We start from the raw sequence: 14693 nt of genomic DNA, 5'->3' as shown, positions 1-14693 counted from the left end.
GGCTGACAGACAGGGCAGCTCCGTCCTGTGACCCTAATGTGCTCTCCAGTGCCCAGCAAGGTGACTTGCTGGTAGCCTAGGGGATGGCAACCCTGACAAAGTGGCTCACAGTGCGGCTGTGAAACCAAAGAACACTGTAGGCCAGACTCTATCATAAAAGATTTGTTGCCAAGCTGGGTGTGGGGCTGCACACCTGGAATCCCAAATGCTTGGGAGGCGGAGGCAAAAGGATCAAAAGTTTGAGGTCAGCCTGGGCAAAAGCTGGAGAAGTAGCTCAGCGGCATTGAACCAGCCTGGCAAGTGCAAGGTCTGGAGTTCGATCCCCGGTACCAAAACAAAATGGGGGGCGGCTATAGCTCAGGGGTAAGGCCCTTTCTGGGTTCAATCCCAGGTACACTTCCGAGGGCCAGAGAAACAGTCATAATCACGAGCTGATGTCTGAACAAGTCAGTGTCAGGCTGGGGGGCCTCAGGTGAGCTCAGTGCTGGACACTGGCATCAACCTTTGAGCAAAGGCCAAGAAGAACTGCCAAGTGCTTCAAAGACACACAGCTGGTTTGCAGAAGAGCCAGTGAAAAAAATCCAGTCACACTTCATTGTGAACGCCACCAGCACTGCCGGCCGGAGGCAAGGACGGCGAGCCAGTGCCACCATGCCCCACTGCACAGTCCCGGGCTTCATGCTGAACATGCTGCGTGCTTCATTCCCTTTGACCCTCAGGCTTCGCTGGGAGAAAAGGCTCCAGGTGCACTGTGGAATCCCGGTGCCAACGACAAACCTGGCGCGGAGCGGCAACCTGTTCACCACCATAACCCAAGTCTAGGACTGCATCAGCGCAACACAGAGTAAGTGCTCAATAAACACTGGTGGAAAAACCACAACACCAGTCCAGTGAGGAAAATACTGAGTGTTTCACAGTTTCACATCTCAAAATAAAAAAAAAATTCAAAAAGGTTAGGGGGGTCGGGTGTGTAGCTCAGTGGCACCGCATCCTCCTGGCAATCGCAAGGTCTTGAGTTCAAACCCTGGTACAAAAAAATAAATAAAATAAAATAATTTTTTAAAAAGTATGAAAGCCCCCGTTTCAAACCCCAGTACCCCCAAAAATATTTAGAGTAATTAAATCAACTTTTTACTAGATAAATAATAAACAGATGAATGAAATGGAATACAGATTCAATATATACATGGAACTCAAGTAAATAAAGCTGGGATTTCCCAATAGAAAAATATTAATTAAAAATGTGAGTTTTTTTAATATGTTAAAGTGGGGACAATATTTCTAATTAAGATGTAGACCACAGAAGCTATGGGCTGGGGTACTGCTCAGAGGTAAAGTGTGTGTTTGGCATCCACAAGGAGGGAAGGAAGAAGGAAAAGAAGATGACCAGCTACAGAAGCTAGTCAGAGAAAATCACATAGATTTGATTCCAAGAAAGTTTTTTACATTCTGTATGGTAAAAATACCAAAAACATAAACTCAAAGGACACAGGACAAATTAGGAAAAATATTTGCAGCAAATAATAACAGATAAACAAGAGGCTAATTCTTTTTTCTACAAAGAACTATAATGAACTCTCTCATGAAAGAGATGAGCAGCTTGATGAAGAAGTGGTGTGCGTGTCCACCAAAGTACGTTCAATGCCCCATTCCACTCAGAGTTAAAGAAGTACAAATGGAGGGCTCGGGATTTAGCTCAGTGTTGCCGCCTGCCTCACAAGCGCAAGGGCCCAAGTTCGATCCCTGGTACCCCCCAAAAAACCAAAGAAGTACGGATGGAAAAAGACGCCGTACTTACATACTACATTAACAGAAATGAAGGGCTTGATAATGCCCACTGTGAATGAGCACACAGACATGTTCATGCAGTATGAGGCCCAGGTCACCTGCCCAGCCTGGCTGGTTGGCAAATTGGCTATATCCATAAAATTTAAATCAAGCCAAAAAAAAAACAGCCCTGTGACCTTACAGACACTTTCTCTCAAGCATGCAAAGATACACACACAACGACATTCACTGCAGGGCTTGGCACCTGGCTTGTTTCCCAGTGCTCAGGAGATGCCAAAGGTCAAGGCCAGCCTGGGCTACATGGTGACACCCTGACTCAAACTCAAAAGATGTTTGCTAAGGAGAAAAACAAGAACACAAGAAAAGCCAGGGATGTAACTCAGTATTGGCGTACCTGCCCCGCAAGTGCAAGGTTCTGAGTTTGATTCCCAGTACTGGGGGGTGGGGAACGCAAGAAACATGTCCATCAAGAGAGGACTGACTAAATAAACAAATAAACTGTGATTAAACTATAAAATGGAATACAACGCTCTGAACTCAGGGCGCTCACACATCCCCAGCCCTTTTTTAATTTTTTGTTTTGAAACACAGTCACCAAATTCCCCAAGTTGGCCTTGTTTTTTGAGATAGGTAAGATGCATTCATTCATTTACTAACATTTTTTTCATTCTCTTTTTCCACAATTTTACTCTCATTCACATGCACTGAATAGCTGCTCTCCTGAAATTCATGCTGAAACCCTAGCCCTGAAATCCGAGGGGCCCGCAGGAGATGCCTTGGGTCACGAGGACAGAGTCTTCATGAATACAGTCAGCCCTTCTAACAGGGAACTCAGAGGACATTTAGTTCTTTTCCCCAAGACACAACCTGAAAGCAGCATCTGCAGCCCCCGAGAGACCCTCACATGAGCTCAGTCCTGCTGGAAACCCTGACCTTGATTTATTTCTCCAGAACTGTGAAGAGAAGGTCAGCAGGCAGGGAGAGGCCAAGCCGGAGGGAGTCAGGATGCCCAGGGGAGGACAAGGGAAGAGGGAGCTGGGACTGAGGGCCGACCAAGGGCCAGGCCCAGAATGTGCCCCAGGTGAAACCAATGAGATTATCCTGCCCAGGAATGCGAGAAAGAACAGGTGAGAGCTAGCAAGGCCACAGTCGTGACCTGAGGCCTGGGCAGATCAGGCCATGTGTACTGTGCCCTGTGGGCCAGTTGGTCACCCAGACTCCCCTTGCTCAAGGTCACTGGGTCACCGCTACAGGAAGACCCAGGAGCCCTGAGGGTCACAGGCCAAGATAACATCTAACATCCTGGAGGACCTGACTCTTCAGAACAATGCAGAAGTTAAAGCCCCACTGTGGGGGAAGACTCAGGTACCCTATTAACTTACACTCCACCCTTACAGGGATGCTTTGTTCTTCACCGCTGTTCGCTGAGTCACCCCTGACCCCCGGCTGATTGCTTGCATGTAGTCAATAAATAGTGGCAGGCTGGGGAAGTCTGTCTTTGCCCAACTGAGTCACTGACCTCCCAGCTCCCTGTTCATCTGAAAACTTGTCTTTGCCTTTCATGCTTCGAGATACCCTGCCTGCCATGGCCCAGCCGTCCTGGTAGAGAGCCAGTCACACCAAGTCTCTGTTCGCACTCCTCTGAAGAGTGCCTTTCTTCTGCTCTCGCTGCCAGTTTTAGAGAAGTTACAATTAATGGTGCTTTCCTGCTTGTAGCCCCATAAATTGACCTGAACTTGTCCCAGAGTGGTCTGAGCTGCAGTCCTTTCTGTGCATAAAACTCCTGGACAAAGAGCATCCATGGCAACCTGCTCTGCTCTGGTCTCTCCTGGAATTGGCAGCTTTCTGCTTTTGCTCTCCAATAAATGCTTTTGCTTAATTCTCTTGACTCTGTGCCTGGTAATTCTTTCTAGGTTAAGAGAAGAAGCCACCAGCCGGACAGTAACATTACAGCCACTACTGATCCAGGAGAGAAGGAAATTGTCTTTGTTTTCTGAGATAAGGTTGTATTACATAGCCCAAGCTAGCCTCAAACTCATGACCCTCCAGCCCCAGCCACCCAAGAGCTGAGACCACAGGTGTGCACTACGACACGTGGCAAAAGGAAATCTTGGTGGGTGTGGTGCTATAATCTCAGCACTTTTAGGCACAATTTAGACTCGGCAAGACCCTGCTTCAAATAAAAATGGGGGTAGAGGGCATGGGGCTATAGCTCAGAACAAAGGCCCTGAGTTCAATCCCCCATAGCAGAGAAACAGAGGGATCCTGATGATGCAAGAGTGAGAAGGAACCCGTGCAAGAGGTAGGTGAAAGGGGATGGGACCCAGGGCACCTGTGCAGGGGCTGGCCTTGCAAGCAAAGACCATGTGTGGGAACAGGAACAAATGAGAGTGTGTGTGATTGGGAAACAGACTTGGGGGCAGGGGAGCACAGGTATCGCGCTTAATTTCTCAGTCAGAAAATTTCTCATGAGAGAGACAGGAAAATGGAAATGGCAGTAGAGTTTGAGGAGGAACAAAAAGTCATGAAACAATCATCTAAGGAGCTGATACATAAATTGACCAGTGAAATATGGCAGAATTGATAGGCATGGCAAGGGTCCCCTTGAAGACTGCGGCTATAGATGGTTTTTTCCCAGTTCTGGGAATTGAATCTAGGGCCTTCACACTAAGCCATACTGCTAGCCCTGTTTTTATTTAATTTGAGACAGGGTCCACTAGGCAGCTAAGTTTCCCAGGATAGGACTGAATTTATGATCCTCCTGCTTCAGCCTCCCAGAGTGATGGGATCACACCCAGGAGTGTACCACCACATCCATCTATGGTCATACAAGGTGTGCTTGAAAAAACATGATAAATGTTTTGGTTTTTGCTTTTGGTACAGGGGACTGAACTCCGGACCTCAGCTTGTCAGGGAGGCACTGTGCAGCTGAGCGAAGTCCCCAGACAAATTTTTTAAAATTTATTACAATGAAAGACACACTGCCATCTGTTCCCCTCAAAATACAACCTTACTTTAAACACATGTGTCCCATCATTCTTGTTTCTTGTCACTTTCTGAAACAGTTCTGGAAGCCCTCTTTCATGTGTGCCATTAGCTGTATTGTCGTGGCTGCCTTGATGTCCTTCAATACATTCACCTTTCATGGTCATTCTGAATTTGACGGAGAACCAGAAGGTGCAGTGTCAGACCCCGTGAATACGGTGGATGAGGACACCCCAGCATGTTTCCGTAAGTCCGCCATCCCACTGCAAGGCACTCAGCAGCAGCATTCACACCTTGTAAGACTCACAAGAGGATTTCCACAGCTGCTTCAGAAAGTGACAAGAATGAGGGTCTAAGTGTGTTTGAAGGAAGACGGGGGTTTATAGCGGGATTAATGGCAAAGTGTCTTTCACTATAACACATTTTTTTAAACATCCATCATTTTGACCTCATCTTGTAGACTTAAGGTGAAACAAGTCAACATGGCTGTGAACTTTTCTCCAGCCAGACTCAGTTGTCCAAGATGAGGCAGATATAGCCAGGAAGTTAAAGTAGATGAAATGTTGGATTTCATCAAAGCTAGGATTCTGCCAGACAACCAGAGACAAAATCAAGAGCACTGAAGGAATAAGTAAAATGAGTCTTAGAATATGACTGAGGAGATAAGGAATGAGGAAGAAGGTGAAAAAGTGAAGGGTCAAGAGATTGAGGGTCCTAGGGAGTCAGAGAGATGCTGGAGGGAAGAAACAAGGTTGAGGCCAGAGCTGAAGTGATGGAGGCAGTCAGACAAAGGGCGGCTTGCCATGGAGACTTCAGAAGTTGGTCATTTGGGAGCAAAGCACGAACAGGACGAACAGGACGGCAGTCAGATCGTTAGAAGTGAGGAGTGTCAAAAACCTAAACGTGCAGGAGCTCACTTCCTGAACTTCCAGAAGTGTTGAATTTGGAAGTAAAACCAGTCACTGTTTGCTCAGACTACAAGGACTGTCATGCCTTCAGGGGAACTCTGCAATTTTTCAGTAAAAAGGTAAAAGGATAAGTCTGAGAAGTCAGACACAGGAAATTTTGCAGATAAAAGACTGTAAGTTTCAGTGACTATTTGTTTAAAAAAAAAATCCATGCTCACATATTGTTATGTGCCTGTGAATTTTCAGAAAGGATCTGAAAGAAGCTAACAGCCTGCAAACCCAGAGCAATGAAATCAAAATCCAAAGTGCTCTGGTGAGCTGGTGAGAGGGAACAGCCCTGTCAGCAGGGAGTGAAGAGCTACCGATGCTCATTATGTGCCCTACACTGAGTCTAGGACTATGGGAATTTGGCTGTTTTTATTTTCGACAAACCCCCTTTCCACCACATGGCCTGTTTCATCTACATGAGGAGTGAGGGCCATGTCTGCTTGCCTCCTTCTAGCTCTGTGGATCACCTGGAATCCAGCTCTGGGTCCAGGCTGGTGTCGGGGGAAATGAAACCAGAGAGGCTTGGGCAGACACCAGAACCCAACAGCATCATCTGGCGGGAGCACAGAGCCCAATCACACACTCCCGTTTGCACAAGCACAGCATCTTTTCTCCCTAGTCACACACAGTCTGGGCAGGAAACCCCAGTACCACCTGCCCCTGTTCACTCACATGCTTTCCCGTGGCCACATTTCCTACTCAGCAATATCACCTCACCCACACTGTGTGTCACATCCCTTCCACAGATCTGTCTGCCACCAACCTTGAGTAGATGAGGCAACTGCTGAGTTACCAGCTCCCGAAACTCACTGATGCTGAGGCTGCCCTTCCGGCCTTCCCGCCCTGCAAAGGTGAAGAAGGTGTTGACCACTGTGTCGATGGCGGCCTCCACTTCAGTCAGGGGCTCAGCTGCCATTAGGATCCTGGGGCTAGAATTGCTGTCCTCACAGGGCTGACCTGCAGGACACAGAAGGAAAAGAGTGGGCAGGTCAGAGGCCCCCAGTGCAAGGCGGCCTTGGTGTTGCCTCAGGCTCCTGCCTGGAGGGGGCGCTGCTGCAAAGAGGGAGGGGACAGGATTGGGTTTGGGGAAAGGATAGGTTCAGGTTCAGTTCCAGAAACCCCTTTTGCTGTGGGTTCCACAGTCTGGGAGTCCTCTTCAGGGGTCCCTCTGTGGGCGCCTCTCAGTATAAGATCCCTGTCTGGTGGCTCCTCTTGGGACCCCTGAGAGTCTGGTGCCCCTGTGGGGTTTCTGTCCCAAGAACCCCTTCTTGTTTTTCCTCTCAGCCTCAGGTCAGGAGGTTGTTTGTCTCCAAAGCCTGTTTACATTGGACCTGGGTCTCCCTGCCCCTGGCCAGTTTGCCTGCCCACATACTGGCTGCCCTTCCCAGCAGGAAAGCGGGGCTGGCAAGTGCCCAGCTGTGGTCAGGTCTGGCTCCATGTGGCCAGACCCATCTTCTCTGCACTCAGCCCCAGACCCCACAAACGCCCCCACACACTCCTGTCCTGGAGTAACAGGTCCTGGTCCGGGACCACTCTGACCCCCAAGGCCCATGGAGGGCTTGCTCAGGGTACTCGCAGCCCCCAGGGGCACAAGGGAAGACTGGGGAAGCCCACCATTCCTTATTTCCACACACACAGGCTCTCTCTCTCTCTCTCTCTCTCTCTCTCTCTCACACACACACACACACACACACACACACACACACACTCTCACAGGGACTGCAGCCTGCAAAGCCACTTCCTGAATCCCTGTTGGAGCCAGCTGGAGGGGTGGGGGTACCAAAAAGGATCCCCAGACTCCCTCCAGGGTCAACTCACCAAGACAAGGAGATGTGAGAGCAGCAACCTTTAGACTGAGGTTTATAAGTGCTGCTGCCTCCGGCGCCTCAGGCAGCTGCAGCAGGAAGCAGACAGCGCCACACCCCAGCCCTGGGCTATCAAGTTTCCACACTGATTAAGAGGAGGACTGCCCAGTCAGCCTCTGGTCCACCTGGGGGAGCTGCTGGCCAGCAGGGGTCCTGGAGTTTATCACTCCAGGTACTGTACTGGGAATGGCTGCCTCGTTACACCCCCACAGCCAATCAGGAGTGTGTCTGTGGGGACAGAGGACAAGAAAGGGGGGGACGATGACACAAAGGATGGGAGACAATTAATTTGGGGGGGGGACAAGGTCTTGCTCTGTAGTTCAGGTGGCCTTAAATTATGTAGTAGTCCAAGTGGCCTCGAACTTGCTGCGATCCTCCTGCCTCAACCTCCCAAGTGCTGGGATTACAGGCAGGTACTACTGTGCCTGGCATGTCAATTGCTAATTTTAAAAAAGCAACTGAAAGTAACCAGCAGAGGTGTCACACGACTGTAATTCCAGCTCTCTGGGAGGCTAAGGCAGAAAGATCCCAAGGTCAAGCCCAGCCTGGGAAATTTAAGTGACCTAGTGAGACCCTGTCTCAAAATTTAAATTGTTTGTTTGTTTTTTGGTACTGGGGATCAAACTCGGGTCCCTGAGCTTTCGCTTTCGCAGCAGGCAACAGAACCACTGAGCTGATCCCTGTCGAAAATTTAAAAGGGCATGGGATTTTAAAGGGGCCAGGAACATAGCTCAGTTGTGCTGTGCCTGCCTGGCAAGCAAAAGATCCTGAGTTCGATCTGTGGTTCCGAAGAAAAAGAAAAAGAAAGAAAGGGAGGGAGGGAGGACAGGAGATACAGTTCAGTGCTAAAATCCTGGGTTCAACTCCAGTACCAAAAAAAGAAAAAAAGCCACCAAGAGAATTTAATCTGAAAAGCAGGCCCTCTTCCTTGGAACCCACAGACCAAGACCCCTCTGGGGACCCCAGGCTCAAGGCTGGGCCCCGACAAACAGTGGGATCCAGGCTGAGGCCAGCACAGAAGAGTCCTAGACCTAACGGTCTTAGAACCGCTCAGGAGGGTTCCCAGCCTAAGCCCCTCAGCGAGTCCTCCCCACGGTTCCCAGAGCCGAGGTAGGGAGACACCACTGCCCCTCCCGGGACTCCCTCCCCTCCTCCTCCTCCCTCCGAACTGCGGTGCCCAGTGGGGTGGGAAGACACTGGGCAGCCTGTCCCAGCCCGGGACACAGAGGGCGCCTCCGTCCACTCCGGGGCCCTGGCTCCACGGGGTGTCTGCGAAGGGGTGGAGCCGGCTGGCGAGGGAAGGCCCGCTGCAGACAGGTCCGGTGCAGACTGAGCCTGTGCGTGTCTCCCTCCGCGCGTCCACCCAGAACCTGCTCCCTCCTAGGCCCAGACCAAGTGTAAGTATTATGCGGCTCCACCTGTGCTAGGGCCCCGCCTGCCCCACTTGTGGGAGAGGGACTAGGCTGGACCCCCAAAGCACTGAGGTACCCTGAGGGCCTAGGAGTGGTACGGGCAGTGTAGACAGTGCGGAGGTGGTGAGGGGAGCCAGGCAAAGGTGAGTGGAGGGCTGAGAGCCTGCTGGAGGGAGTCAGTGGGGAACCTGCCACCTGGCTCCCCAACGGGAGGCCTCCCCTCTGGGCACTGGGTGGGCTGCAGCCCCTCAGTCTTTTAGGTCCGAGGAGGGGCCTCAGTGCTGGCCTTCCTTCCTGTGGGGTAGGAATAAGACAGAAGAACAGCTGTTCCTGCCCCTGCCAGCCTGTCGCTGCTGTACCATCTTTGCCAAGAGCCAGGTTCCCAGCAAGCGTGGGGGTGGTGGCAGAGCATGGTCCGCGTGCAGAGGCCCTGGGGGACCGTCCCACTCTCCGCCCAGACCCCTAGCCCATGCCTCCCGCCCCAACTTCTCTCACTGCCCAGGTTCGCCCAGAACTGCCCCCGCGTCGTCCCAGGCTGCTGAGGGCTCTGGGCAAATTCCAAGTCCCCCCCTGGCTGGGTCTGGTAACTGAGCCCCCGCAGCCCTCCCTGGAGCACCCCTTCATGCCTCCATAGCTTGGGTCTGAGCTCCCCAGGACTGTGGCGAGGGCTTCTCCTGTCCGGAGTTCAGGTGACACTCACAAGAGCCCCACACAAGAGCAGGGATGTCATCCGATCGGGGCTCACTGTCCAGCCCCCCAGGCCTGGGGAAGGGCCGAAGGACCAAGCCCCTTGGCTTGGCAGGTGCCTCTTCTTAGCAGGCCCCTCCACTCTCCTGCTGGCTCACTCCCATTGCCCAGACTCGAAGGACCCCAGAAACTGAGCCTCTCATCTCCTCCACACTACCAGCCCCGCCCCTGCTCCCACGGTACCCCACCAGCCACACCCCAAAGCCTGCGGGTCTCCTCTCTGGCTCCCTGGGAGCCCTGCCTCCAGAGGCACAGTGTAGACATTCCTCTCTTGCTCCCTCCCACCCATGGATGGAGGGGATAATTTTGCCCAGAAGAGGAAACAAACCGAAAGCAATGAGAGGCAGGCTCCACCCAAGTCACAGAGACATGCCGGAGACAAAAGGGGCTTAAAGGCCCAAACAAGGCCCCAGGTTGCAGACAGAAGCTCATGGACAGTGGGGCTAACCTCCCCAAAAGCCCCAGCCCCCCATTCAAGCTGCCACCCCTCTATCAGGCTCCCTGAGGACACTGAGTAACCCTGCACTGGGGTGGGCAGCAGAGTCGAGGCTGTAGAAATCTGGCCCACTACACCCAACAGAACAGCTTGGCTGTGCTAGGCCTGCAAGGTCCAGGGTAAAAATAGAGCCAGAAGAAACCATGCTGGTCCTATGCCCACCCACCCAGCCCCGCCCTCCAGGCTCTGCCAGGGGAGCCACTGCAGATGTCCACTGCCGGCCCTGCAGCCAGCCCAGCTCAGGCTACTCACTCCCCACGCCAACCCTGACTTCCTGTGGCTAGGTGTGTGCTGAGGACACAGAGCACATGTGTCCTTTGGGTGTCCCGGAACTTCCCCACTGCGAAATCTCAGTGAAAGGCAAACGGCAGTGGGGCTCCCACCTTACAGCTCTTTGCACTGTGGAACCAGTGAGCGCCTCAAGGACCCCCTGACCCAGACCCCAGACACCCTGTGCCTGGTCCCAGCTCACTTCCATGGTGGGGCAGGTCGGTGCGCTGCCACAATGGGCTCTGAGCTGGAGACTGCCATGGAGACCCTCATCAGCGTGTTCCACACCCACTCGGGCAAGGAGGGGGACAAGTACAAGCTGAGCAAGAAGGAGCTGAAGGAGCTGCTGCAAACTGAGCTCTCCGGCTTCCTGGACGTGAGCACCGATGGGGGCACAGGGTGCTGTGGGAGGGGTGGGCGCCTCCCCGCCACCCCCCGCAGCTCACCTCTTCCAGCCCTCTACTCTCCCTAGGTGTGGTCAAGATGCCCTCGTTACTGATCGTCAGCTGAGCACTCAGCCCCAGACAGCCTCCTCAGTCACGAGGCCCTCAGCCGCGGAGAGAAGTAAACCACAGAGCCTTCACAGAGGTGCCAGGAAGGCCAGGGGAGACTAGGGACCTGAAGGGGGCGAGGGGGCTTCTCTGGAAAGCAGCACTGGGTGCACACTCCCACTGGAAGATGACGTCAGTGAGGGCATTTTAGGAGGCATCCATGAGAACAAAGAATTTGGAGCCCAGTAGTTCCATCTGACAAGAGGATGCAAAGAAACAGGCTACAAACGCTAAGAGGGGCCATGTAAAGGAGCAGCCTTGGGACAACCTTTAAGGTGTCACTGCACTGCATTCAAATTCTGGCCTTGCTACTTTCCAGCTGTGTGACCTTGGGCACGTGTGTTTAACCAGAACCACTGATTTGGTTCTTCTCTAGAATGGAAATAATGAAAACAATTCCATAGTTTCCCCACTTTGGTGCTGGATATTGAGCCCATTCTACCCAAGTGCTATACCACTGAGCTACATCCAGCCACAGCCCTTTTTCTTTTCTTTTTTGAAGGGAGGGATCAGTTTGTGGTTTGTTGTCAGTGTGTCTCCCGGGGATCGAATTCAGGACCTCGCACTTGCAAGGCAGGTGCCCTACCACTGAGATAAATCCTTAGCCCTTTGGTTTGTTTACTTTGTTTGGTTTGGTTTGGTTTGATACCAGGGATTGAACTCAGGACCTTGCACTTGCAAGGCAGGTGGTGGCACCACTGAGCTAAATCCTTGGCTGGTTTGTTTTTTTTGAAACAGGGTCTTATTATGTAGTTCGGACTGGCCTTAAATTCACTATCTAGTCTAGGCTAGCCTTACACTTGAGGCAGTCCTCATGGCTCAACCTCCCAAATGCTGAGAAGCGTGCACCACCATGCCTGGCTGCCTAGCCCTTTTTGAGATAATGTCTTAAATTACACAGCTTGGCCTTAAACTTGCCATCCTCCTGCTTCATCACCCAAATGGCTGGGATTATAGGTGTGCACCACCTACCCAGCTAACTCCATACTAGAATTAAATTAGACAATAGCCAGGGCTGGTGGTGAACACCTGTAATCCCAGTACTCTGGGAGGATGAGGTGGAATAATTGACCAAGTTTGAGGCCAGCCTGGAATACATAGTGAATTTAAGGTCTGGGCCAGGGATGTAGTTCAGTGGTGCCACGCCTACCTCACAGGCATAAGATCCTGAGTTTAATGCACTGCACACACACACAAAAAATCAGTTCTCAAAGTCAGCCTGAACTATATAGTAAGACCTTGTCTCAGAAGAAATAAATAAATAAAAGCTAGTCAGCTGTAGTGGCACCCAACTGTAATCCTAGCACTCAGAAAACTGAGGTAGGAGAATTGCCACAAGTTCAAGGCCATTGTTGGCTACATAGTGAGTTTAAAGCTAACTTGAATTATACAACAAGACTTTGTCTCAGAAAACAACAAAAAAACCCAGCTGGGATGTAGCTCAGCAGCACAATGCCCGCGTGGCAAGCAAGAAGCCCTGAGTTCCATATCCAGTACCAAACACACACGCACACACACACACAAAAGGCTGGGGATGTAGCTCAGTGTGAAGCCCCTAGGTTCTATCCCTAGTACTGAAAACACTCACACACACACACACACAAAGGCTCGTAGTGCAGTACTTGTCACACTGCAGACAGTCAACCTAGGACCATGATGGGGAACCTTTTAGAGCTCTTAATGATACAAACAGCCTGCTGCAGCACACGTGACACAGGTTCACCACCAGTGACCTCTGGTGACTGACGTTACTAACTCTGCCAGGTTAAGGAGTCTGTTCTGTGGGCAACAGAAGCAGTGAGTTTGGAAGGACACAGAAGAGTGGACGCCACTGCTCCTCCTGCTCATCTCTGCCTCCCTGTCCTCGACCACCCCACACGCTTGCCTAGTCAGGGCACCTCCCCTCCCACCTCCTCTCCCTCTTCTCCCTCCTAGGCCCAGAAGGACGCAAATGCTGTGGACGCGGTGATGAAGGAGCTAGACGAGAACGGAGATGGGGAGGTGGACTTCCAGGAGTACGTGGTGCTGGTGGCCGCTCTCACCATGGCCTGCAACAACTTCTTCTGGGAGAACAGCTGAGCAGACAGCCCCAGGCGGCGCCTTCCCTTCCACCCTGCCGGGCTTACCCCAGCTGCGACTCCCCACACTGCCACCTTTGCCTGCTCCTCCACACACATCAAGGCACAGGAATAGCAGTGCAGCGCTGTTCATCTTCATTAAAGGCTCCTCTAGCTGGCCACGGGTGTTTGCCTCCTCCTGGATCTGGAGTGGGTGACGCGCGGTGTGTGCGCTCTCAACTTCTCTTGCTTTGGAGAGAGTTCCTGTGCACTGCCTGGGAGAACGCTCAAAGCCGGGAAATATGGGGTCCAAGGTTCCAGCTAGAGATTGAAGAGATGTGGGCTAGGGAAACTTAAGCGACCTAGTAAGATCCTGTCTCAAACTTTAAAAGGGGATGGGAAAGGGGCCAGGGATGAAGCTCAGTGGCGCCGCGCCTGCCTGGCGAGCAGAAGGTCCTGAGTTTGACCCCCGTAAGGGAAAAAGAAATGGAAGAGACATCAGCTTCTCAACTATAACACCAGAAGAAACTCCTTTCAACCTCAACCGGTATTTACAGAGGTCCTACATGTTCTAGACGCTGTGTAGGAAGTGGAGATACAGCAGTGTGCAAATAAACGCGACACAGCCTCAGCCGGGTAAAGACAAGGACTGTCACAGGGCCACCCCCATGCACAAGCACACGCCTCCAGGAAGGGAAGGAGCGACAGGCGCGCCGCCCCCGGGCCGAGGGCTGACGCCTGAGCTCCTGTGTGCCCCGCCTTCGCGAAGCATCTCTCGGTGGCTCTGCCCCCACGTCCGCACAGAGGCAGACGGGAGGGAACGGGAAGGCCAAGGGCCCCCAAGAGGACCAAGCGTACCCAGGCCGAGGTGGGGGAGGCGCGAGAGGAAAACCTGACGGCGGCGGTGGCCGGTGCCGGGCCCGCCAGGGGCGCTGCCGCACGCGCCTCAGTCCACCCCCTCACAACCGCGAGCGCGGCCACCGGGAAGGGGCCGAGGCGACCCTTGCATAATGACTTTTTTCATGGGAGCAGAGGGAATAGGAACACTGTTTTCACTCTGACAAAGCCGCTGTCTGCGGCTTAAGGCACTAAGGCGACAGACTGCGGAGCAAACCCGCCCAGCAAACGCGTCCCACAGCGCCTCACACGTGAAGCCACTGGCCACGCCCTTTGAGGGCGGGACACTGATCGAAAGCCCTTTGGGCTCCGCCTCTGACTTCTGCGCAGGCGTACACACATCTAGCAACCTAGTTGCGCGCGCATCTGACGCCCGACGTACGTACGTCGACGCCATTTTAGCCGGTCCCACTCCGCATTGGACGTGACGGCCATTTTGTTTTGGACCTCGAGCGGGAGTTGGCGGCAGAGCTCTGGTGCTGCAAACGAAAGACAGGAAAAGGCAGGCCGGGCGAGCAGGCGGATAGGCCAGCGACTAGGGAGCCAACACCCAACGAGCGAACCTTGCCATCTACCGCTTACCCTTCAAACCAACCGCCTAGTCAATTCGAGCCCCTCCATCGCCCATTCGGGTTTGGCCGGTCCCCGGCCCGCCTGCCGCAGCCGTGG

General features: G+C 52.7%; 2 protein-coding genes across 7 annotated transcripts in view; one reads left to right on the top strand and one right to left on the bottom strand.

Moving 5' to 3' along the window:
* The window catches only part of S100a13 (S100 calcium binding protein A13), a 16941-nt gene extending 2254 nt beyond the window's left edge, over window positions 1-14687 (bottom strand). Inside the window, exons 1-3 of one of the 6 annotated variants that reach the window (XM_010617302.2) lie at window positions 14411-14687; window positions 13197-13448; window positions 6493-6686 (exon numbers count right to left, since the gene is read on the bottom strand). In XM_010617302.2, the coding sequence (XP_010615604.1) occupies window positions 6493-6686; window positions 13197-13448; window positions 14411-14459 (495 nt within the window). In that variant the 5' untranslated portion in view covers window positions 14460-14687. Of the gene's footprint in view, window positions 1-6492; window positions 6687-7547; window positions 7790-9706; window positions 9849-13196; window positions 13449-13985; window positions 14037-14410 lie in introns of those variants that run through there. The other 5 variants (XM_010617306.3, XM_010617303.2, XM_010617304.2 and 2 more) reach the window with 5 other exon arrangements.
* Window positions 8973-13281, top strand: S100a1 (S100 calcium binding protein A1). Its single transcript, XM_010617300.3, has 3 exons — window positions 8973-8991; window positions 10738-10895; window positions 13006-13281. Exons 2-3 carry the CDS (start codon window positions 10755-10757, stop codon window positions 13147-13149), a joined length of 285 nt encoding a protein of 94 aa, XP_010615602.1. The 5' UTR covers window positions 8973-8991; window positions 10738-10754; the 3' UTR covers window positions 13150-13281.
* Window positions 14688-14693: the final 6 nt, after the last annotated feature.

Source organism: Fukomys damarensis, unplaced genomic scaffold (genome assembly GCF_012274545.1).
Source record: "Fukomys damarensis isolate Sample0158 unplaced genomic scaffold, DMR_v1.0_HiC HiC_scaffold_33, whole genome shotgun sequence".
NCBI classification, from domain to species: Eukaryota; Metazoa; Chordata; class Mammalia; order Rodentia; family Bathyergidae; genus Fukomys; species Fukomys damarensis.
The sequence above is the reverse complement of the archived record's forward strand: the minus strand, read 5'-3'. Positions and strand labels throughout refer to the sequence as shown.